The sequence below is a fragment of the Taudactylus pleione genome, unplaced genomic scaffold, assembly GCF_031769625.1.
Source record: "Taudactylus pleione unplaced genomic scaffold, aTauple2 ptg000093l, whole genome shotgun sequence".
Classification (NCBI taxonomy): domain Eukaryota; kingdom Metazoa; phylum Chordata; class Amphibia; order Anura; family Myobatrachidae; genus Taudactylus; species Taudactylus pleione.
Genome location: NW_028284495.1, coordinates 9,987,302 through 10,013,280, shown reverse-complemented (window position 1 = coordinate 10,013,280; position 25,979 = coordinate 9,987,302). Strand labels below are relative to the sequence as shown.

The 25,979-nt window shown below is 45.9% G+C and overlaps 1 protein-coding gene across 1 annotated transcript in view; it reads left to right on the top strand.

Annotated features, from left to right (window-relative positions):
• The window catches only part of LOC148526824 (chloride channel protein C-like), a 307,419-nt gene that overhangs the window by 179,098 nt on the left and 102,342 nt on the right, over window positions 1-25,979 (top strand). The window contains exon 14 of the mRNA XM_088469768.1: window positions 22,647-22,813. Coding sequence (XP_088325894.1) covers window positions 22,647-22,813 — 167 coding nt within the window. The remainder of the gene's footprint in view (window positions 1-22,646; window positions 22,814-25,979) is intronic.

The following is a 25,979-nucleotide window of genomic DNA, read 5'->3' as shown; positions in this document are numbered from 1 at the left end:
TTAGCCTCTAATACGGTAGCTTTTTGCATTTATTGTGTCCACAAATATGTGGTTAATGAAAATCTGCATAGTAAATTTTCACTGTATAACTCAGTTTCTGTTGTATAGCTCTACGTAGGAGGGGTACCAAGACTGCCAGTCCCTGATTTGTGGTGCTGCTCAGGACAGGCAGCTCTGTTATTAGAACCTGTGTAATACAGACATTTTATCTCCCCACAACTGTAATGTAACATACAAAATAAATAATATAACACTCATTTTCTAAACTGTTATTGGCTGAAATAGATTTTCAATAAATGCATATTATACTCATATTAACACGAAGGTCTATAACAACACAACACCATGTGGCAGAATACACACAGTCATCTAGAATAAAACGAAATTAATAGTAATAATGTAGAACAAGATATGCTATGATTGTACATTCACATAGCTTGACACATAATCTATTTTAATGTAAATCACATGCTTTCTGTTTGATCTTAACAAGTACAGTGTTTGTTTGAATGTAGCAACAGCTGCATGATAAGCGTTGCTTGGATATTATACTGGAGGTACAGTAGATGATGCTGTATCATACATTATCACTGTGTAATCCCTTTTTATTGAATGTGTATATTATTCCTTTTAATCTTTCACTTTATGTTATGAAAGTTTTACCTGTACTAGTCACATTAAAGTTTATCTCCAAATCTTTCCCTGCACACTTGATGCTTGAGTAGAGATGCATATTCTGCAAGAGATAATGGGTCTGTAAGTGAAATCTTCATGACATGTGAGTAATTTAGCACTGCCTTTCAAAGGGAGTAAAGAGAGAAAAGGAAAGAAAAGAGAATTTCCATAAGATCCAAGCTTAAACTAGCAATGGCTAAATTAAATAATGGAAATTATCATGTTATCCAAATCATTATTATTTGGTTGAGATTCTGCTATCTAGAGATGACTATTGGTATTATTGCTATAGACAGACCAGGGATTTACAAACAAGAAACAGAAAAGGCATACACATGCACGAGTAACCATAAGATTAGTTGAAGATGTACAGTTAATTCACATCAGAAATATGAGACAGCCGCCAAAGGCATGTGGGATGCACTACAGAATGTACGAAAGATTTAGGACCTGTTTCAGAGCCGCTCGCAGTCGGCCTGATGGTATGTGAACGCGCATGCGCATGCTTCATTCTGTGGCGTGCATGAACTACTCTGTGCGATCGCAAACCGCTCGCTCGCCAAGCAAAGACAGCCCAATGAAATGAGTGACAGGAGAGGCCGTCTGTGGGTGTTAACAGGGGCAGGACACTAATAACGGGGGAGTGGAGGTGCGAACGCAGGCGTGCCCGAGTGTTCCAACGCAGTTTCAAAGGCGTGCATAATTAACAGTCAGCGTCATAGTACACGTCACGTGCCTGTTTTTTACACTGAAGTTCTCGCAGTGCTTGCGGTAGGATAAGGCAATCACAAGCGCTGCGTTAGCTTCCAATGGTCCTCGATGTACCAATGTTTTAAAACACTTCCTGGAGATGACGTGCGCTAGTGGGCGTCTCAACATACGCTTATGGGTGTCTGCAAACACAGAGCGATCGCTCACACAGCCAAAGTGGGCGTGCTAATGTCTTTCCGAGCGAGCACCTGCCATGGCGTCACTTTACCGAATTTGCATACGCTGGATGCGAACGATCGCATCTAGCGAGCGGCTCTGAATGAGCTCCTTAGTCTAAACAGTAAGTATTTCTGTTGATGAAATGTCTACTTGGGAAAGGAAATGCAGGCAATTGCCTATCTATAATGAGTGCAGACTGTGCAGTGCACACAGGCCCACATTGCAAACCCTGCAGCCATTCAGTATGCTTACCTCTCTGGAGTCCTGCATCTGTCCTGCACAAATGACCAAAAAATGGTGCGGCCACCATATTCACTGACATTTGTGCATGCGCAGTAGACTCTGACACAGTCCCAGTCTACTCCCAAACGAAATGCAGAGAGAGGAGGGGTCCTACACGAAAGCTGCACAGAGCCCCCTCCTCTTAATCCGCCTCTGCATGCAGGAGTATATGAATGGAGTGCTAGAGACATTAGCACAACTCTTGGAAATGATAGCCATGCAGTCTACCTGATAGGGCCTGATTCAGAGACGAACGCTCTGAAAGCGCTTGCTCTGAATCAGGGCGTGTTTTTTTTTTTGTGCGGCCTCCCGGCCGCTCGCATAGCTGTGGGTGACCACCCACAGCTATTGTGAGCGGCCAGGATGATGGTCGCGATGGTCAAGACCATCGCGACCATCGGGGCTTGCGACGAGACCCTTGTGGTAGGGCCTCATGGCCGCAAGCCCCAGAGAGCTTCCGGCTCTAATAGAGCCGGAAGCTCTCCCACTGACATCACTGGTGATGTCAGTGGGGCCGCCCACAAATGGCAGGCATTCATTTGGGAACGCCTCGGTTTGTGAAGCCACCCCCCGCCATGCCTCCAAAACGGTGCGAGCTGTTGATCAAAATCGACAGCCGCCCCCTTTTGGTGTGAGACCTGGAGCTGGCTCCGGCATGCGCAGTGGCCAAACATCGACGCGCATAGCGCATGCGAGCGGGTCTGAATCAGGCCCACAGTGCATTGATCAATGCCCTGCAAACAAGGCCTTAAGCAGAATTAATGCTACACTTTGGGAAAACCAGGCTTATAGATGAATATCAATGAATATCAATGTACTGTAGAAAGCTACTCATGCATGAAAACATGGAGAAAAAAAACAGAATCGCCTTAAAATCCACAGATGTGGTTTTCTGCTAAAAATAAATAATTTAACATGCAAGAAACAGTTATATCTGAATTAATATTTATCAATATGTAAAGCAGTACAACAGGGCAAATTTCCAAAAGCAGAAACTTAAAATGCATATACAAATCAAATGGGGTGGTACTTTTTTAGCAACATAATATGAAGTGGAGGCACTATAATGTGGCATAATATAAACTGAAGACATTGGCATTGGCACAGATGCCCGTGACAAATAATTTTTTTTCTGTGAAAGACGTTTTGCCTCATTCTGAAATCCGAATTTAGGGGAAGATCTAAGCCAAAATCGAACTGCACATCTCTACTAAAGCATATTCTGCAACATTGTTTACCATTTAACTGATCATAGGGCCTGATTCAGTACAGATCGCAGTTGCGATCGCTGCAGCGTGATCTCACACTATGCAGCTGCGAAAATATTCTAATGCCTGCCATAGGTCAGCCAGCATAAGGCGCTCACTACTGCTTTCTCACATCCGTAATACCTCATAGTCCTGCATATACATCAGTAACATCTAAGCACATTTGCCTGTTATGCACAATTACAGCAGCTCTGAACCGACGCAGAAATTGCAACTCTCATCGCATGCAGAAGGCTGCGTATGCATTCAAACGGACTGCAACCACATCCCCATCGACACCCCCAAACGCTCACGGCCTTTCACTCACTCTGCGATGAATTCCTGTCTGCGTGCATTATAGCAGTGCGATCGCCACATATGCGCAGTGCGGTTGCATACGCCCGATCTGCGTACGTAGTTGCAAATACGATCTGTGCTGAATCTAGCTTATAGTAATCAACTATGTCATAATTAGTAAGAGTACTCGTACACCTCTTTTACACTAAAGTCTCAGGTTTGACCCGGTATTTTGAACATGGTTCCAAACTGGGTCAGACCCGAGACGGACCCCCTTTAGACCGAGGCGCAAACCCAGATTATTCCCGGGTTGTCGCTGTTCACACGGCACCCAGGTGCAGTGGAACTGTTCTGCTGGAACTTGGGGATGGAAAACTCCCCGTGCTTTTAAATGGGACCAGGGTCAGATGACTCGGGTTACTCGTTTACACTGCAGGCTTACACGTGTCATTCCCGTATTGAACCCTGCATACTACCCAGGTTGAATTGCCCGGTCTCTCAACCCGGGAATCCAACCCTGGCCTCTTTTACACCTAGCAGCAACCCGGGTTAACCCGGCAATAACCCAGATTTTAGCTGCAGTGTAAAAGGGGTATTAGTAAACAACACCTGTAGTACTGTTACCTTTTCCTAATAAGTATTACTAGACACCAATCATGTGATCTTAAAGGTAAACTTGAAAGTAAATTGTTATTCTATGTGTTTTTGTTGCATTGTTGATGTCAGGATGCGGCCTGGGATCGGCCGCTACTCACCGCTGCGCCGGTGTCTTTGAGCTTAGGTTTTCAGTCGCCGGGGGTGGAGGTGAGTGGTGGGCTGAGCCCGGGGTCTGCTAGGGCTCCCATGCGTGCGTCCTGGTTCCCGCGGTGGCGGTCATGGGCGCAGCCATGTTGGTCTGTATCACCTGACTAGTCTCTCCCAATGGTAGTCAGGCGGTCACTTCATTGATCTTCTGATCCAATGACCAACTGCCTAAGGGTATCTAGTTTGACTCCAGGAACAGGAAGCTGCTGTTCAACTTCACTTCTCCAGTAACTGTGATTCTGTAACATCGCTCCAGGCTCCATGTTATACATGCTTACCCTCCCGGAATTCGAGGGAGGCTCCCAATTTTTTGAGTAACCCCCTGCACCCCTGGAAGGGTAGGCACTTCTCCCGCATTCTGCCCACTTCCTAGTAAAATGGGCATAATGGGGAGAATTTCCACGGCGATCGTGGGTCTCCTCAGGAATTAAATTTGATTCAATAGTGGCAATTTGCCCCGAGGGGGCAGGGCTTAATTATGTGAATCATCAGGCCCCGCCCCTGTCTCCACCCTCCTGCTTGCCTTACCTGGACATCTCCCAGGAACACAAATATAAAGGTAGGCAAGTATGCTCCACGTTGTTATTCACTTTCAGTGACTGCTATCAGCGTCTGGATCTTCAGTAATCACTTTAAGACCGTCTGCATGCTGAACTCCATTGTAACTTCAGTACTATCAGTACTGTCAGTGTGCTACTCTGTGTATCAATCTCTAGTACTCTTTTTAGACTTAAGGTGCATACACACGTAACGATTTTTTTAACGATTTAACTCTAATGACATAGTTATCGCTCAATCATTGAAAAAATCGTTCAGTTTCTGAGTTATAATGATGGATGGTTATCGTTCATGCACGTTCCCGTTTGTAGTTTGTAGTTCATTCTGACTGACCAACTGAACAATTTTCATTAAGGGAAGTGACAAAAATCGTTTGTAGTTCAAAAAATCGTTCATTACACTTTAAAAAATCTGACAGATAATCTGACAGAAAATCGTTCATAAAATCGTTGGTAACAAAATCGTCACGTGTGTATGCACATTTAAGGTGCATACACATGTAACGATTTTTTGAACGATTTAACTATAACAACGTTGTTATTGTTGAAAAAAATCGTTCAGTTTCAGAGTTATAACGATGAATGATTATCGTTCATGCGCGCTCCCGTTTGTAGTTCATTCTGACTGACCAACTGCACGATTTTCATTAAGGGAAGTTACAAAAATCTTTGTAGTTCAAAAAATCGTTCATTACACTTTAAAAAATCTGACAGATAATCTGACAGAAAATCGTTCAGAAAATCGTTCAGAAAATCGTTGGTAATAAAATCGTTATGTGTGTATGCACCTTATTCACCAGTGTGCTCTCATCAGTCTCAGCTGATATCCTCTGTGTGTTTCCTCATCAGCTTAAATGTTATACTGCAGTACCATTTACCAGTGATATCCTTCAGTGTTATTCTGCAGCACCATTCACCAGCGATATTTTTCAATGTTATACTGCTGGATGTATCTGATGTATGAGGTTATATTCAACAAAGTATTTATTGTGTGCCACTTTGTCCAAATGAATCCAATCTAACCAATAATAAAATACATTTGTTGAAAATAGGGTAAGGCCAAAGTTTGTTGACTGGGTATTTTATTTACTTTTCAGAAACCTAATAGGCTATGGGGAACATTCAAATAGGCGCAGGGTTTCACGCCCCGGAGTTATTCAATTATTCTGTAATTTCTCTGCACGGTAAACGAAACCCTGGGGTAACCTGCTGTAACCCATAGATTCCATGTAAACTGCTGGAATCAATGAGTTTTCTCATGTGTGAAACCCAGAGGCTGCATTTAGCGCAGCTTATTCTGCGAGGAAAAAAATCAGGTTTACGCGCAGGGATGCAGGGTGATTGGATATGCCCCTACGTGGTAATAAAAATCTCTGTCTAATAATGGGACAAATATTTATCAGCCTTCTCTCACCACAGTTTGGGGCTTATTTATTTGTACTGCTGATACTGCTATTTTACCAGGACCAGTTCAGATATTCATTAGCTACCCATAGCATCTAGGAGCCAATTATTGCACTTGGCCATAGTTTCATACCGTTTTGCCTCAGTCTGTTATCGTACCCAGGGCCGTTTCTAGGGGTGGGCGAGCCACGCAATCGAATGGGGCGCGCAACCACTGTGACAGCATCAGGGCGCCGGTGCTTCCATTAGGCAGCTTTAGGCAGCTGCCTCTGGGCGCCGGGTCCTGAGGGGCGGCTCTCTGAGAGAAAAATAAAGAGAGCCTTAGATGCTGCTGCTTTTCCGGCCGCCTCCCCCCCCCCCCAACCGCGGGTCGCAACATCGCCTCCCATGTGGTGGATCACATATTCGGCCGACATAATAATAAACTGTGGCTCAGAGGAGGGCTACACTAGCCCTCTCTGTGCGGCATACACATAGATCCTTGGCACCACGTGACGTCATGACGTGCGACGTCACATGTGTCACAGCCATCCCACCGTTCAGCGCCAAGGATGAAGCTACGGTTGTGGCTAAAGGACCTCTATGATGTATCCACCACGTGACCGCTGCAGGAGGCTAGATCGCTCCTGCGTTACCATCCACGAGGGCATAGAGGGGGAATAAATATTTGTGGCTGTGTGCTGGGCTGCTGTGAGGGAGGTGGGGGGCGGCACCGGACCCGGGCCCCCGCAGGGCCCCTCAGGAAGCCCGGGCCCGGGTAATCTGTACCCGCTCCCCCCCTCTCGGCGCCCCTGGGTGTGATGTCACAGGTCCATCAGCGCTGTATAGTCTAGACCTAACCATGAAGCTACCCCAGCGCTCCTTCTTCTTCGGTGCCCTGAGGGCTGCTGCTGTCCACCTGGCCGCCCAACTGTGGACTGATGTTTTAACAGTCTGCTGGCTGCTGCTGATCGGGGCCACAGGAAGCACGTGATGCTGGCTGCTGATCACCAGGTACTGCCAATATATATATATGTACGTACGTACGTACATGTGTGTGTGTGTGTATATATATATATATAAAACATGTGTGTGTGTGCATATATATATATATATGTGTATATATGCAGTTACTGTGTATATATATATATGTGTGTGTGTGTACTGTATATATATATATATATCATATATGTGTGTACAGTATATATATATATATATATATATATTGTATATGTGTATACATAGATGTGTGTACAGTATATATATATATATATATATATATATATATATATTAATGTATAATGTGTGTGTATATATGTATGTAAATATGTGTATATACTGTATATGTAAGTAAATATATATGTGTGTGTATATATAAATATATCTACATGTATGTAAACATACAGTATTTATAAACATATATACTACATAGATGGGCACCCTTCACAGTATATGCAGCCAATAGGTCGGCCTGTGGACACTGCACTTATGGGAACTGCCGGTCACGCCCTGTTACGGCTCTGTGTATGTGTGTGTGTATATATATATATATATATATATACATATATATTCATACAAGGGCACCCCAGGTGGTTGAGTGCTGTAAGCCTGTCATATATATATATATATATATATATATATATATATATATTTTTAATGTGTGTAGATATATATACAGTATATATATATATATACACATATATATATATATATATATATATGTATAATTATATATATATATATATATATATATATATATACCCTGTGCATTACGTCACTCAGTGGGGGCTTTACCACATGTATAATATACACAGATATGTAGTGTTCACTCTAGGGGGTAAATTTACTAAAGTGAGTTTTAGAAGTGATGTTGCCCATAGCAACCAATCAGATTCTAGCTATTATATTCTAGAAGGTGTTAGTTAAATGTTACGTAAAATCTGATTGGTTGCTATGGGCAACATCACTTCTAATGGAGCATACACACGGTCATATTTGTCAGATTTGTCAGATCTGTCAGATGAACAATTTGAACGATTTTACCAAATGCTTGAATGATTGAACGATTTTTGACTGCATTAAAATGAATGGAATCATCCAAGTCTGACTGCAAACACATCAGATGTCAGATATCTTTATCTGACCATCGGGAACGCGCATCGTTCAAATCGTTCATCTGACAGATCTGATAGGTATGTCAGATATGTCAGATTTTCCTTAAGATATGAACGATTGAACGATTTTTTAAATCGTTATCGTTCAGATCTGAAGAAAAATCTGACCGTGTGTATGCACCATAAAACTCACGTCTAAAACTCTCACTTTAGTAAATTTACCCGTGCAGAGTGCTGTAGCGATACCTCACACCTAAAATGTTGTCTGAGTTTACTGTTCCAATTCAACCTGTTTTATATTTATTTCATTTGACCTGCAAATACAGTCTTGGCATTGTGCAATAATTTTGTCTTGTAAATCATTTTTATTTTTAGTGTTAGTGATGGGGGGGGAAGATGGCTGAAGTTTTGCATGGGTGCCGAGAAACCTTGCACCGGACCTGGATAGCATGGCTCGCAACCCCACACTAGTGTGCTGCAGCCAGTACTACTCTAGACCTATATCCTCTGTGGGGAGCAATGTTATTTTCTCTGTGGGGGAGCAATGTTATTTTCTTTGTGGGAGAGCAATGTGTTTTTCTCTGTGGGAGAGCAATGTTATTTCCTCTGTGGGGGAGCAATGTTATTTCCTCTGTGGGGGAGCAATGTTATTTCCTCTGTGGGCGAGCAATGTTATTTTCTATGTGGGGAGCAATGTGCTTTTTTCCTGTGGGGGAACAATGTTATTTTCTATGTGGGGAGCAATGTGCTTTTTTTCTGTGGGGGAACAATGTTATTTCCTCTGTGGGGGAGCAGTGTGTTTTTTCCTGTGGGGGAGCAATGTGTTTTGTTTCCTGTGTGTGTGTGTGGGGGGGGGGTCTGATGGTGTGCCTTGGAACAGGAAATCAGCAGTTGATTTTGCTGTCCCTAATTATATGGTTATGTTAATGTCATTATTCATAAGGTAGTCTTTTCATTTGAGGCCACGTCCCTTATGGTGAGACCACACCCCTTACTGTGAGACCACGCCCCCTTTCCAGGGGGGGGGGGGGCGCAAACTTCCTATTGTATACTTGTTTGGGAGGGGGGTGGGGGCATTTTGGCTGTTCATACTGGGAGCCCCAGCTCCTAGAAACGGCCCTGATCGTAACACTGGTAGTGGAGAAGAACCGCCAGATTATCAATGGGTTTTCTTTTTTTTTTTGTGATGGTCCTTCTTTTGTAAAAAGACCAATTCCTACCTCAGCCTTTCACTCACACGAGGTGCCAGCAGCTGAGATGACCAACTGGCTACTTACTTTTTTTTCCATAGCCTCTTACATCACAGGGGCTATGGACATATTGTACATCACTGGATCTGACTGACATACTGTGCTATTCTAAATATATTGCAAGTGCAGAAATGGGACAGGCTTGCTGATGTTCCACTTATCCCAGATGTAACAAACCGCAAGGAAATCCAAATGTCAGCAGCCTCCTGCTGTTTCCTTGTACTGACTTAGCTCACATTTTATTGCCAAAAGTCTTATTCTTGATGAACCAGGAATAATTCCTCTCTAAATAATGATAAAAATGCTTCTTTTGGGGGAGAATTGCTAAATAAAAAGTAAAATTGTCCTGTTTTATAATATGTAAAATAGTGCTCGAATCAATTTATTAAGCTTGTTTTGGTGTGCAAACACAAACAGAAAACTGTGTATATGCTGTCACTTCTATTTCTTCAGGGTCCATAGGCTCAACAGGGAGACCTTGGAGTGTAGGTTGGATCTGGATCCCGGGCATCACGCAATTAAAGCTTTAGCTCCCAGGATACACTGGTCCATCCTCCCTGTACCCCGCCCCTGAGCCAGAGGCACCTCAGTTATAGTTGGTGCCCGGCCAGAGTCGGGTCACTGGTAACGCAGAGGGGCTGCTTAGTAGCCCCAAAGCTATTTTTTATTTTATGATGTGATAGTTTTTTTTCTAATATCTTCAGAGCGCGCAGCAGACTGTCCACAGGATATCTGCGCTGCCGCTCCATTACCCCACCAGTACTGATCTGGGGATCTCGGCGGGACCCCAGGGTCTGTGCTAGCCAGGCCCCGAGGGATAACCCAGACTGCAGCTGGACACACGGAGACAGGTAAGGCGGGTCACTGTGTATTGGCAGTCATACCTCTGGTCTCAGGGGACAAAAGGGAGGTGCTGACCGTGGAAGCAGGCACCCAATACCCTGCGCTCCACTAGACCACCAGGGACATGTTTTTGGTGTGGGAACCAGCGTCCCAGGGGTTAATCGTAAGCCAGGGGAGACAGCCTTGCCTGTTTAGCGGCTCCTCCCCTCTGCTCAGCGCGCCTTTCCTCTGAGGTTTGGCTTTGCTGAGCTGTTTCTTCCTGCGGCCACGCCCCCTCTGAGGTCTCCAGAAGCCATTTTCTCTTGGATGGTGCATTGCAGATCTCCCAGGACAGTGCGTGCTCCGGTCCCCCTGCATACCTCTCCGTTGGGTTAGTGTATGCTGTGCTATAGCCTTCCCAGACACTGGATCTGGGCAGTTGAATGCAGTGCCATTTTGCAGTATATAATATATCTGCATTGTATGTGACTTATGCTAGCGCTGACTGTCTGTGTCTTTTTCTCGCAACTGTCAGTTTATATCTATCCCTTTCCATTACTATCTGCCTGAATACAGGTCTAGTTAGGGTGGTTCTTGGACCTCACATATATAGTTGACAATATTTGTGAAATCTGTCACATACTGTTGTGTGCTGAACGGTGCCATATGGTAGTTGGTGCCAGTGAGTTGCATACGTTGATAGTGGGTCCCTGCAGCTAATACTAGCGTCAGTCAGGACCAGTGTAGCGATACCTGATATTTCTACAGTTATATATATATATATATATATATATATATGTATATATATATATATATATATATATATATTGTCAGTCAGACATGGCTGACCAGGATATCGAGCACAATACTGCACCCACTCTGCTATCCTGCACGTTATGTGCTGCAGGTGTGAGTAAGGAGGATTTAACTCAGGATGGGTTACGTGTGAGGTGCTCTCAGTTGCCTGGCCCCTCAAACCCCCCAGCATCAGGACAGGATCCCCCTTCGGCATTTTTTTCTCAAGTCCTGGCCTCCATTGCAGGTCGCCTGGCGGTTCCGGTCGTTTTGCCCCATATGGGGTTACCTCAACAAGCCATCCTTCCTTCTCAGGGTATCCCGCAATTTTTACAGTCTACTCCTGTACCACAGACTGTCACTCCCTACCAGGATTTACCGCAGTACATGCAATCCCCTTCAGTTCCACAACAGTCTGTCATTCCCTTTCAGGGACTGCCACAGGCTTTGCAGCCACCCTGGGTGGATATTTTATCTAATAAGAAGGCATCTAAGCGCCCTGTGTTGTCATCCCTGTCTACACAACTATAAGAGACAGATATGTCGTCAGACGATAGGGAGGTGGATAATGTGTCTGACACCGATTCCCCTCCACAGGAGGAGGAGCCTAAATCAAGTATTAATGTCCCTGCTTTGGTACGGGTGGTCAGATCAATATTAGTTATAGAAGATGACGAACCTGCACCTAAATCTAAACACCCTCAGTTTAAACAGGTAATGGTGTCTCCTGCAGTTTTCCCCCTCTCTGACCAGTGGTAGACCACATGGCTGAGGCTTGGCAATCTCCTGGTAAGAGGTGTCAGCCACAAAAGCGTATGGCATATTATCCATTCCCTGAGGTTCATTGCAAGAAATGGGAATCACCTCCTGCAGTGGTTTCTCATATTACTTGCTTGATAAAAAGTTCTACGCTACCTATGCCTTTCGTTTCTTCCTTGAAGGATTCTACAGATAGGAAGGTGGAGACATGCAAATTGATTTACTTTCTCTCAGGAGCTGTTGCCCGCCCGTCCATGGCTGTCTCTTGGGTGGCCAAGGCAATTGAGAGCTGAGCAAATGTTCTGGAGGATTCCCTCACCGAGGAGGCTCCTGAGGCCCAGAGGTCTCTAGTGGGCCACATTATAGATGCAGCTGCTTATATTGGTGAGGCTGCTTTGGATGCCAGTCTACTGACCTCCATAGTCTCGGCCACTGTGGTGTCTGCTTGCCACTCCCTGTGGCTGCGCTCCTGGAGGGTGGATGCTGATTATAATAAGGGCCTGGAGGCCTTGCCCTACAATGGGGAGATATTGTTTGGCCCAGACCTAGACAAGATTGTGGACACACTGACAAAATCTAAATCAGCATTTCTACCATCAGCATCTGAGCCTTCAAAGTCTAGAACCTCTTCCTTTCAGTCCTTTCATTCTCAGGGAAAGCCCAAAGGACAGTCCTTTCCTAGAAAATCAGCTGCCAAATCTGCCACCAAGCCTAAGAAACAGGCCTGGAGTGCCAGATTCCCTACTTCCACGCCAGGATAAACCCTCAGCCTGATGGGATGGGCCTCCCTCTGGGGGATCCAGGGTGGGAGGCCGACTTCTTCAGTTTGCCCAGTACTGGTGTCACACCACCAAGGATGCTTGGGTAAAAGAAGTGGTCTTTCAGGTATGCCCTCTCATTCCGTTGAAGACCTCCCCACCAGTTTTTCTGCACGAGCCCTCCTTCCAACAAGAACAAGGCGTTACAGATCCAAGAAGGCATAGATTCCTTCCTGTTTCTGGTTCAGAAGCAAAATGGGTCTCATCGGCCTATCCTCAACCTCAAATCTCTGAACAAGTTCCTCAGAGTGCCCAGGTTCAGGGTGAAAACTTTACGTTCCATCATACTGGCTATGGAACCTGGGGATTACATGGTATCCCTGGACATTCAGGATGCTTACCTTCATATCACCATAACACCTTCTCACCAGCGTTATCTACGGTTTGCTATTCAGCACCAACACTTACAGCTTCGGGCGCTGCCCTTTGGTCTATCCATGGCTCCAAGTGTCTTTACCAAAGTTATGGCTGTCATGGCAGCCCATCTGTGGAGTCAGGGTATACGACTCCTGCCATACCTGGATGGCCTCCTCTTGCTGGCAGGTTCTCCGGAGGTGCTTCAACACCACCTATGTCTGACAATCGTTTGTCTACAAGTGCACAGGTGGTTGATCACTTGGGAAAAGTCCTCCCTAGTTCCCTCACAAAGGATGATTCATTTGGGAGCCCTTCTGGATTCTCACCAACAGAGAATCTTTCTAACTTCGGAGAAGATCTCCACATTGCAACTGCGAGTGCGCAGGTGCCTCTGCAGTCACCGGGTGTCAGTACACTCAGCGATGCAGGTTCTAGGATCCATGGTGTCCACATTTGACATGGCGGAATATGCTCAGTTCCATTCACAACCCCTGCAGGGACTGATCCTCTCCAAGTGGAACGGATTACCCCACCGGATCAAGGCTCAGATGATGGCGCTCTCTCCAGAGGTGCACCTGTCTCTGTCTTAGTGGCTGCTGACATCTCATCTTACCAAGGGTCACTCCTTTTGGATCCCAGACTGGTTACTTCTAACAATGGATGCCAGTCTCCGGGGCTGCGGCGCAGTGACCGGTCTGCACTAATTTCAGGGACATTGGACAGCGGTCGAAGCAATCCTTCCAATCAACATATTGGAACTTCAGGCTGTGTACAGGGCCCTCATGTTGGCAAAACACAGTCTTCACGGAAAAGCTGCGCAGGTTCAGTCCGACAAAGCCACCACAGTGGCTTAAATCAACCATCAAGGAGGCACTCGGAGTCAGGTAGCAATGACAGAAGTGTCCCACATTCAGACATGGGCAGAGTATCACCTCCCGGCCATTTCGACAGTGTTCATTCCGGGAGTTCTCAATTGGGTAGCAGACTTCCTCAGCCATCATGACGTGCATCCAGTGTAATGGTCTCTTCACCAAGAGGTGTTTCAACTCCTAGTGAACAAATGGGGTCTCCCAGAGGTGGACCTCATGGCCTCCCATCACAATCACAAATTGCCAGTGTACGGGTCCAGAACAAGAGATGCTGAAGCAAGCTTGGTGGATGCTCTGTCAGTGAAGTGGACCTTCCAGTTTGCGTACCTATTTCATCCAGTATCCCTGCTTCCTCGGGTTCTTTGGAAGTTCAAGCAAGATGGAGGCACTTTCCTGCTGGTTGCTCCAGCTTGGCTCAGACGTCATTGATACTCAGATCTTCAGAGTCTCTCCATCGACACTTTGTTTCTGCTGCCTCAACGTCCGGACCTGTTGTCTCAGGGTCCTTGCCTTTACCCGGACCTGGATCATCTGCCTTTGATGGCATGGCTCTTGTGATATCCATCCTATGGTCCAAGGGATTCTCTAGCTCAGTCATCAGCATGATGCTTAGAGCGCGTAAACCTGCCTCCACCAGGATCTACTACAGAGTGTGGCATACATATTTCCAGTGGTGTCGCTCACGGGATTGCTACTCTCAGGTGTTTCGGATTCCAGAATGCTGGTATTCCTCCAAGCTGGATTGGACCTAGGCCTACGCCTGACCTCGCTGAAGGTGCATGTCTCTGCACTGTCAGTGTGGTTCCAACAAAGGATAGCTCCGCTCCCAGATATCTACACCCTTCTACAAGGTGTTCTCCGGATTCAACCTCCCTTTGTCCCCCCAGTGGCTCCTTGGAACTTGGCGGTTGTTCTTTGGGCCCTCCAGGGTCCTCCATTTGAACCACTAGATTCAGTGGATCTCAACTGATTAAATGCTAAGACTCTCTTTCTCCTGGCTATTGCTTCTGCCAGGAGGGTGTCCAAATTGGGGGCGCTCTCCTGTCATCCTCCCTTTTTGATATTTCACCTGGACAGGGCTGTGCTTCGCACTCACCCTGAGTTCCTTCCTAAAGTAGTTTCTAATTTCCATATTAATCAGGAAATTATTGTACCGGCCTTTCAGTCACCTGACCTCTCGGCAGATGAGGCCTCATTGGATGTGGTCCATGCTCTCCGGATTTATGTGGACCGGACCAGTTCCTTTGGAAATCAGACTCCTTATTTGTGCTCTATGGATTTCACAAGAAAGGATGCCCAGCCAATAAACAAACATTGGCCAGTTGGCTTCATATGACTATCTCAGAGGCTTACACACAGGCAGGCTGCCTGTTCCGGCTTCTGTTACTGCTCATTCTACTCGGTCTGTGGGCCCCTCGTGGGCGCCTTGGCTGTTCAGATTTGTAAGGCGGCCACGTAGTCTTCTATCCAAACCTTTGTAAGGTTCTATGCATTTGATACCTTTGCCTCTCTGGATGCTTCCATTGGGCACCGACTTCTCCTCTCAGCGCAGGAGCGTCTCCACCCTTAAAAGGACTGCTTTGGGATATCCCCAAGGTCTCCCTGTGGAGCCTATGAACTTACCTTTGTTAACACTTTCTTTGAATTCCATAGGGTTCACAGGGCACCCGCCCTGACGCACCTGGCTTCATATGGTCTACTTTGCTGGTCACCAGAGTCCCGTCTCCTTCTCTGTGAGTGTGATTCTTGAGTGTTCCAGTCTTCCTTCTCTCTCTCTTTCCTCCTCCGGCCTTTGGCTACTTACCAACTCAGGTGTCTCTGGCTCGGGAGCGGGGTATAGGGAGGATGGACCAGTGCATCCTGGGAGCTACAGCTTTAACTGCATGGTGCCCGGGATCCAGATCGACCCTACACCCCAAGGTCTCCCTGTGGACCCTATGGACTTCAAAGAAAGAGAGTTAACAAAGGTAAGTTCTTACCATAACTCTCATTATTTAAAAAGTATAAGTTGAAACCCGTGTGATATTTCACAGATGGCGAATGCTCCCGCTACCCGCTCCTTCCCTATGAAAAGGAGTCCTTTTGGATCTCTCTGCCCCTGACCAGCCCCTTTCACCGGTCGCTGGGTCTGTTGTGCACATGCGTGACTTGTAGTTCACGCATGCGCCCTAGTTTCACTGCTCCGAAAGGAACAATGAAAAGATTCACTGCTCCGAAAGCAGCAGTGAAAGCGTTCGGGGAGACAGCTGATTTTTGGATCAGCTGTCTCCGCGCTGGAGCAATGATGAATTGCTCTGTCGCTCGCGTTGAGAAGAAATGTTAATTATCAGGGTCCATTCAGACCTGTTAATTAACATGTTAATTAGACCCCTAAGGGGTCAGATACCTCTAATCTGTTCCTAGATCTGTGCAAGAGGCATGACTTTGGTAACATGCTCATGATCCCATTTAGAATATGCAGAAGAATGATATATGCTAAACTATTGTGTATACCTGCTGGTGAGGCACGCTGTATACTCCAATAAGCCTACCATGGAAGGACTGCAGCTGCCCTCGCTGTTATGCACAGTCATGTAAGTGAAAGAAGCTTTGAGGAAGAAGTGGCTCTTGAGAGACCGTTTGAAGATTAGGAGCTAGGAATCAATTTGGAGCTAATGCCAGTGGGATGATAAAGGACCATTGCTTGAGGGTGAAAAGGTTAGAAGAGGAAAACAGCAGGAACGGAGCGAGCGAAAGGGAGGGTTCAAAGGGTATGGTATGGTGACCCCTGGGCCAGGGTGTGTGAAAGGATATGAGGCCCCCAAAGCAGGGAGCTGCAGAAGAAATGGTGTCAGAGGGGGAAATCCAGGATTCGGTGATGGCTAGGACATTCAGGGAGCTGGAGATGAAGACAGATCTGACATTCCAGAGGGAACAGGAGAGAGGGACAGAGTTAAGAGGAGAGATAAGAATGAGATTAGGGTTGCAGTAGCGTGGAGGTGAAATTGTTTTAGAGCAGGGGGATGAGGAGAGTGTGGACTTCTGAATGAGGAAGGGTGACAGCAGGTTGTGGGCAAGATGGAAGTTTAGAGTGGTGTGGGTAGAGAGGTGACTTGGAGAGAAGGAAGGATGCAGGGTTTTAGGAGTGGTGGTGAAGCAGAACCAAAGCCGTAACTAGACATTTTGGGCCCTGTGCGGGAAAGGGCATCAGCGCTCCCCCCTCCCCTGTGTCATATTTTGATATTACTGATAGTTTGCAACACTGGAGGGACCGTGGCACATTACACCAGTGTCATGTACCCGGTGGGCAAACTAGGTAGTATGGGGTGAATGTGGTAAAGGATATATGATAGGGTGTAGGTAACTCCTTTAGGGATAATTAAATTTTTTATACTTATATGGTGCTCTGTAATTCTTGACTACATTACACTCCCTAGTTGTCCACATATTCATTGTACCACACTACCCTATCCCTGACTACTCATAATGAACTGACAAATAACATGACAAACAAGGTGTATCACTCCAGGATTAAACTAATTTTACAATACCATTCACCTCAAATCTCTATAGCCTCAGTTCATCCCATGTCTATGAAGCATGCTCAACCCTGTCCCCCGTGTCTCTCTATAGTCTCAGCCATCTCCCCTGTGTCTTTACAGTCTTACCCCCTGTCTCTCTAAAGTGTCATCTCCCCCCATGTGTCTCTATAGTGTCAGCCCTCCACCCTGTCTCTCTATAATGACATCTCTCCCCCTGTCTCTCTATAGTGTCAGCTAACCCCCTGAGTCTATCCATAGTCTAGGCCCCCCCCATGTGTCTCTGTAGTGTCAGCTCATTCTCTGCGTCTCTCCATAACTTCAGCCCTTCCCTCCCTGTGTATCTTTCTAACTTACCTTGATCTTCTCTTTACTCCTCCTCATGGAGGCTGCAGGTTCCTCACTGCAAGTTTCTCTTCTTTAGCTCGCTAACAGCAGGACATCACGCGTGCAGAACAGTGTAGAAAAAAAAACTTTATTATGCCTAATCACGTGATCCCGGCCCCAGCTCTCCATGCCTGCTCCCTGATTACTGCAGCAGCGCAGCACAGGGGACCCCGGCCATAATCACTGCACACACAATTCCTGACCTGTCATGGGAAGAGGGTAAGGAGCAACCAGAGCTCTCCCGTCCCTATTACAGACTGGTTGGGAGGAGCAGCCATGAGAATGACAGGCAGGGCTGTGCAGTAAAGTAGCCGGCCCAGGCACACCAATACTAATACACAGAAGTGGGTGCCTAGTGGCCGATGGAGATTAAGGCGGGTGGCCGGTTCTGCCCTCGGGGCATGTGGAGCTCTGTGCGGCGGCACCGGCCACACCACCCTAGTTATAGCCCTGAGCAGGACCATGGTGAAAGAAAAGTGATTAATAATGGAGTAATGGGAGATGCGATGAAGAGTACTAGATGGAATGAAGGGAGACATAGGAGGGGAGAGAGGTGGAAGAGAAGGTGGAGGAGACTATGGAGAGAGGTGGGAACTGGTGGTAGAAGAGAGAATTATGTAGCTGCTGAGTGAGGGGGGAGTTGAAGAAAAGAGGGACATGGTGTAGATGAGGGAATTGGGGAAGGAAAAATAGCAGTAGTAGTGACAAGTGTGAGATAAAACGTCTAAAATGCAGATAAAAGGAAGAACAGTGCTGGTAGATGTAAAGGCACAGCTACAATAGTGTATTATAAACAGAAGGAGTTTGGAGCTGTTAAAGATGCAGGACTATAAAATTAGGATAACATTTCATACCCAGTGGTATAAAGATAAAATGACAGTGGTGCAGGCATGATTTAAACAGCGCAGAGTAGAAAAACATACATACAAAAATTAATAGTGCAGCAACCAAAGTGATCGGTCCTTGCAATGTAAATCCAGTAGTTCAGCAGATTGTTTTAAGTTGTTTTGTAGCTATAAACATTTCTGGTCGAATGTGCTTCTTCTGTGTTTCCCCTGTTTAACTCCCGTCTAATTCTTTAATTAATGCTGTACATGTAATACCACTTACAAAAAAAACACTTTGAAATAACAATCTATGCAGCCTTGAACCGGCCTGCAGCCTGTGCCCTACCAAATATATAGTGAAATTATACACGTGCAGCAACTGATCACACTCCACCTGCAGTAACTTCACCACACACCAAATGCAGCTCAGAAAATTCTAATGCAAACAAGCAGCATCCCATGTATCTAGGAATTAATAGATAGTCAGATCATAAATCAGTCTGTATTATGCAGGGCCGCAACTAGGGGGGGGCTGAGGGGTCATGTGCACCGGGCGCCTCACTGATGTCCACTCTGGTGCCACAAGTATCAGTAGCACTGGGCCCGGCTCTTCCTCTGCTGTGCGCACCGCTACCATTACACATGGCAGCAGGCAGCCCCCCTCCCCTGTCTCCTGCAGTGTCTCTTGGGACTGGGAGAGATGTCATGACATCTCTCCCAGTCCATACTCACAGTGCCCTGCGCTGAGGATGGCCGCTGCGTTAGGCCCGTCCATCACATTTAAAGCGCCTCCACTCCGCACGGCGCTGCCGCCGCCTCCAGTCTGCTGCTGTGCAAGAGCCAGCAGGTAAGTATGCTGTTGCTGGTGGGGAGATGAGAGGGGCTTTTCAGTGAGGGGGGCTGTTCAGTGAGGGAGGTCTGTGCAGTGAGGGAGGGCTGTGTGTAGTGAAGCAGCGCTGTGTAGTGAGGGGCTGTGTGTAGTGAGGGGCTGTGTGTAGTGAGGCAGCGCTCTGTAGTGAGGGGCTGTGTGTAGTGAGGTGCTGTGTGTAGTGAGGCAGCGCTGTGTAGTGAGGGGCTGTGGTGTGAGGGACCCTTGATAAGGAGGGCTGTGAAGAGGGCTTTGCAGGGAGGGCTGTGTGTAGTGAGGGGCTGTGTGTAGTGAGGGGCTGTTTATAGTGAGGGGCTGTGTTTAGTGAGGGCCTTTGTGTAGTGAGGCAGCGCTGTGTAGTGAGGGGCTGTGGTGTGAGGGACCCTTGATAAGGAGGGCTGTGAAGAGGGCTTTGCAGTGAGGGGCTGTGATGAGGAGGGCTGTGAGGTGAGAGGGTTTTTCTGTGCTTTTATGGGTAAGTAAAATTATTGTAAAGAGAGGGTGTTTGGGGGGTGCAGTAAAACAATCAGTAATATCAAAACATGGAGGGGGGGCACCAAATTACTGCAGGCTTGCCTACCCTCCTGATTTGGTCGGGAGCCTCCCAAATATCGGGTGCCGCTCCCGACCCCCCGGAAAGGCAGGCAAGCCTCCCGGCTGCCGCCTACCCCCCCAGACTAATAGCAAAAACCCCCGCTGGCGGGGGGCCCGATGACGCGATTCGCATCATCGTGGCTCCGCCCCCTGCTTCACAATGCCATTTTTCCGGCATTGTGAAGAGGGGGCGGGGCCACGATGATGCGATCGTGCGGTCACGCCCCCGGCCCCGACCCCAAAACGGCATCATAGCCCGGCCACACCCCCCACACAATGCAGGCATTCAGCTCCCTCCCGGAAGGAGGGAGCTGAATGTCGGCAAGTATGAACTACTGCCTTGCCCCGGGTGACTAAAATCCTAGTTTCGGCCCTGTTTATAGTACAGATATTGTATACTAGTTTACAAATTGTCTGTGTTGCTGTATTTATTGCATACTCCTGTGTGTTTCATAGCTGTAATGTTTATGCATATAAATGATAGGGAAAACACAATGCAAATGGGCGCAGCAGCTTCATTTTCCTGTATATAGATTTGTAGAGGAAGCAAGCTGTGCGCTGTGTGTGGCTACAGCTAATGCTATTTACCACAATGAGATGATTTCACACTTCATCCAGAGCAATGGTTAGGTTAAATGTTAACTGCATCCTTATACGTGTGCGTCTAGCCATTGCAAAGCTGATTCACATCACATTTTTTTAGCAGTGAACCAAGGCCAAAAAAGCACTTACTATGAGAGAGGGCAGATGTTTCTGTTTCATAAAATCAGTGGTAAATATTTGGATCAGCTCTCTGTTTTGCTTTCCCAAGAGAAAATGCCAAAAGAAGGAAATTCTTCAGGATTGCAGTTTATAAATGTAATATTGAAGTAAATGGGCTGAACCTTTGAGGGACACAAATAGAAACGAGAGAGAGATGCATTGTTTTTCTTTATTGTCAGCTTGATAGTAATTGGGAAACTTTGGAAACGCAACACAATATAAGATGGGGCTATGCAGTGCATTTATTTGTGCACAAATCGACTACTTTATCTGCGTATGGCTCTCAGAGGCTATAAAAATGATGCACTCTCTAGCGAGCGCTAAAGGGGTTATATTTCGTTTGTAAATGGGGTCCCATATCTCTCTTCACTTTCTCTCTCTCTCCAAGGTTGGATACATCTCCCCCACAATACCCTACAGAAAAAAAATAAAACACATTGTCCAAAGAGGAAAAATATAGAAAAACTTTAGCCCCCACTGGAAAATAAACACTTTGGCCCCCACAGGAAAAAACCCCAAACACATTGGCCTCCACAGAAATGATCGGTCCAGGGCCCCAGCGGTGGGCACATTGTGCCCTTGAGCTGGCCCATGGATCAGCAACTCCATGGTCCTCACGTGTCGAGTGGGAAATTCACCACTGCTTAATCTTACTAAAAAACCTTCATATTAATTAACCCCATTAAAGCAGTATTCCTTTATCCCCTTAATCTTACTATTACCTATCATAATCTAACACTCTTGCTTCCTGTTGGAGATCTTATCTGTTGCAACCTCACAGCAGTGCTCAGGGAAGCAGGAAGTCGCAGTCCGTCATGCTGGTCCTACCGAAGCTGCTGCTATCCGTCAGGAGGAGGGGGAGCCATGCAGAGACAGATAGGGGAGAAGGGGCGTGAAGCATACTTGCCCAAAATTATTTTTCCTCCCCGGGAGAAGCAGGTGGGAGCCGATTGGGGGCGTGGCCTGATACATCATGAAATCAAGCCCCACCCCTCGCTGTAAATTGCTGCGATTAGACCATATTTAATTAAGGGACGGGGCTAAATGTTGCGATTCTTGTAGACCCACCCCCTACTCAGAGACCCCCGATCGCCGTGGAAATTCTACCCATTCTGCCCACTTCACTAGGAAGTGGGCATAAATGTGGAAGAAGTGCCTACTCTACCGGGGGTGTGGGGGGTTACCCAAAAAATCGGGAGCCTCCTGCGACTTCCGGGAGAGTAGGCATGTATGCCGTGAAGCCTATCGCTTCAGTGCAGAGCCCCTGGGGGAGGGGATAAGTATATGCTGACCTCCATCCCTCGCTCCCTGCTCACCCTCTCTTCTATCACAGGTGCAGCTCTGGCACTGCCACTCCCTCCCCCCCCCCTTCTTCCGTCTCCCAAGGAATGTGCCCCACCTGCCCCTCCCCCTTAGCTCCGCCCCTGGGGAAAGTTGTTAGACAATGCATAACTCTCTACTGCCCTGATTTTGGCAGGATAGTCCTAATAGTCCCATCATGGCTGCTCAGCTGCCTGCACCTGATACTGGTACGCGCAGCAATGAGACCTAAGGGGTGGCCTAGCACTTTGAGTCCTATGATTGTCCCTGATGTGGCCATGCCCCCTGTCCATGATGGAGCTGAAATGCTGGGAAGTTTGACACTATAATTGATATATGAATTATGCAGTTTAAGTTATATTTTCTTGTTATTGTTATACATATATTATTTTGGTTTGTTTTTCATTCTAGGTGGAACTAACAAATGATGTGCAGTCTCTCCTGCTGATAATGGTGGCAGTGATGATTGGAAAATCAGTGGGGGATTACTTCAACCATTCACTCTTCAGTTCTTTATTGCATCTGAAGCGTATACCGCATTTAGAGGCAGAACCCTGTGTAGTCCAAGGCAAGAAGAAGTAAGTGTTTCCATAGAATACTGCAATGGCGACCATAGTAGTAGTGTGGACTCTGTCCAATATAGTGACACTAAATAATAAATAAAGAGAGAATATTTCTACTCTGTTCCTTTTTTGCAATTACTGAGTACTTCTGAGTAATACAGCAAGGTATGTGTATACAGTACATCAAATCATACTGTATATAGACATTATAGTGATTCTTTCTTTTGCAGCTTTGCACACATAGGAGTTTTCTACATACAGAGCTATAAAACTGTTATGCAGCATATTGCATTCACACAATCAGTGACAGGTAGTTATATGTTACTAATGCTGTGAGCCCTGGCAATAATCACTACGAGTCCGCACGTGTCCCTCTGCCAAACATGCAATGGGCCAAGATCAGCTGAACAAATTATAGACCTGTAAGAAGTATATTTAATTTAAGAACTTGAAACCCAAATATCATAAAAATACAAATGAAATAAGCTACACGAACAAACCACACACAAAGTTTTCTCTGTTTGTAATTGGCAGAACTTATATCTTGTGCAAAATGTAACTTTAGGGAACCATTGCATATATTTTTAATGACCAAATAGAGGCACTGTACACGGCAAAGTCAGAGATTACTCAGTGTTGCGGACACACCATACGCTCATACTGTACTTTAGCAGAGATTTGCATGACATTGAGGCATTCTGAGGACCACAGAGACTGCTTATAATGACCTGAGGTGCTAGCAGTAATGAGGGAGGGAAGAAATGCTATGGTGCTGTGCAATGAATCCCCACAAAACATCATGCAAAGTAATGAGAATCTGCCAGACATCTTATTAATTACCAGCCTATCACAATGTGACCCTTTCTGGCCAGGTACAAGTGCTCTGCTATTACAGTTATATTAATGGTGAGAAGGTTTTTTTTATTATATAAAACACCAATGAATTAATCCATGCAGCACAAGAGCAAATCAAATAGGAGGTTCAGGAGCAGAACAAGTTGTATCAGATGAGAGGGGTCATCTTGGAGGGTCTGCTATACCAAAGTTAATTTAGGACTTCAAGATGCTTCATCTAGCTTTTGATTGTAGTGACAATTCAACCCATTGCAATTACCTTATTCAGTACAAACCGGGAATTAATTTTATTTTAAATATGAATCTACTGAGCAATTATTCTAAACACTTATATTTAACATACTTGACTTAAATGTTGAATACAACAATTTAGCATACAGTAGTTTATGATCACTAAGACATGTCCAAATTAAGATCTTCCAGAACCTGCTATAGCAGTGATACTGTGATAGTCTATTGCTGGCTTTCTCTCACTGACTGACTGTGCAGCTGCAGTCCTTCCATGGTAGGCTTATTGGAGTATACAGCGTGCCTCACCGGAAGGTATACACTGTGGGTTTGCATATCTAATTCTTTTGCATATTCTAAATGGGATCATGAACATGTTACTAAAGTCATGCCTCCTGCACAGATTTAGGAAGGGAGTAGAGGTATCTGAAATAATTTCTTGCCAAAAAATATGGTTTAAATGGTGCAAAAAAGTGTTTAAAAAAATCAAAGGTACAAAATGAACTACAGTATGACATATGCCCTATTCTTGTGTATATATCATACATATGCTGTCCAATATGAAGTGTGATGGGGCATTCTAAGTAGAGATGTGCGGTTCGGTTCTCCAGAAATCCGAATCCACCCGAATTTCGTGAATCTGGGTAAATCCGAGTTGCGGTTCTAATCTCCTGAGGAGATCTGGGTAAATCCGGGTCGCGGTTCTGATCTTTTTGCTGTTCGGAATTCGGATTTTAAATCCAAATTTCGGGTTTTGGATTGCATAAATTACATGATTTTAGCTGTTTTTAAAACTTATCTATTTTTTATTTAAAAAATCCAGATCCAAAACCAAAACACTTGAGGGTGGTTTGCAAAACCAAATCCAGATTCAAAACCTTGAAGGAGATACAGATCCAAAACCAAAACACAGGGGTCGGCGCACATCCCTAATTCTAAGTTATAAGGATAGAATGTGTCATTAAAAATAGTTTCCATAGGGTCTGATTCGCAGATGGTCGCTAATGCCACTGCGGCTGCAAATTTTTTCGCAGCGGCTGTGTGAAAATATGCACATGTCACAGACGCCTGGATTTGTATTTAGACGCCCACCAAAGACTTTGCAAATCCAAGCGACTGCGTACACATACTGTATATATGTGAGACGCACACAGCATACATACACATGCACACATAGCATACACACACAGCATTCAGTACATACACACATAGCATTCACACAGCATACATAGATATACTGTAGCATACACACACCGCATACTTATAAACACACACAGAGCATATATACACAACACACACACACACACACCATACATACACACACACAGTATACATACACATAGCACACACACACACAGAACATACATACACATAGCACACACACACACACAGAACATACATACACATAGCACACACACACACAGAACATACATACACATAGCACACACACACAAGTTTGGACTGGCCCACAGGGGTACAGGGGAAATCCCCAGTTGGCCCCACTACCTGAGGGCCCCACCTCCTCTTCTAATGTCAGGTTTAAGACAGTGCACTTGAATTATACATTGTTACTTCATTACAGAGTCAATTACCTGGTAGAGCAGGAACATGGATAAACAGACCATATACTGTAGTATCCATGTTGCATGCAGGCTATGTCCTCTATAATGGTTAAACAAGCCTTTGAGGTGGCTGGTTACACCCCTCTGGAGGCTAACCACACCCTTTAAGCATGTCCCCGGCGGGCACTTCATTCTCCAGTCCGACAATGCACACACACACAGCATACATACAGACACACACACAGAACATACATACACATAACACACACACACAGCACACATACACATAGCACACACACATATAACACACACACCATACATACACATAGCACACACACACACACACACGCATTGGCAAGACCCTGACGGTTCAGCTGTCAGTACTTCAGCGGCAGGTGGTATGAAAGCCACCTGATGCGGAAGCACTGACAGCTAAACAGGCAGTGGCCAGGCAGCTCCCATCATGGTGGGTGGCCCGCGGCTGGTGACTAGACAAGGCTGTCTCCATCTCTGAAAAAAATAATTTGGTCCATTGG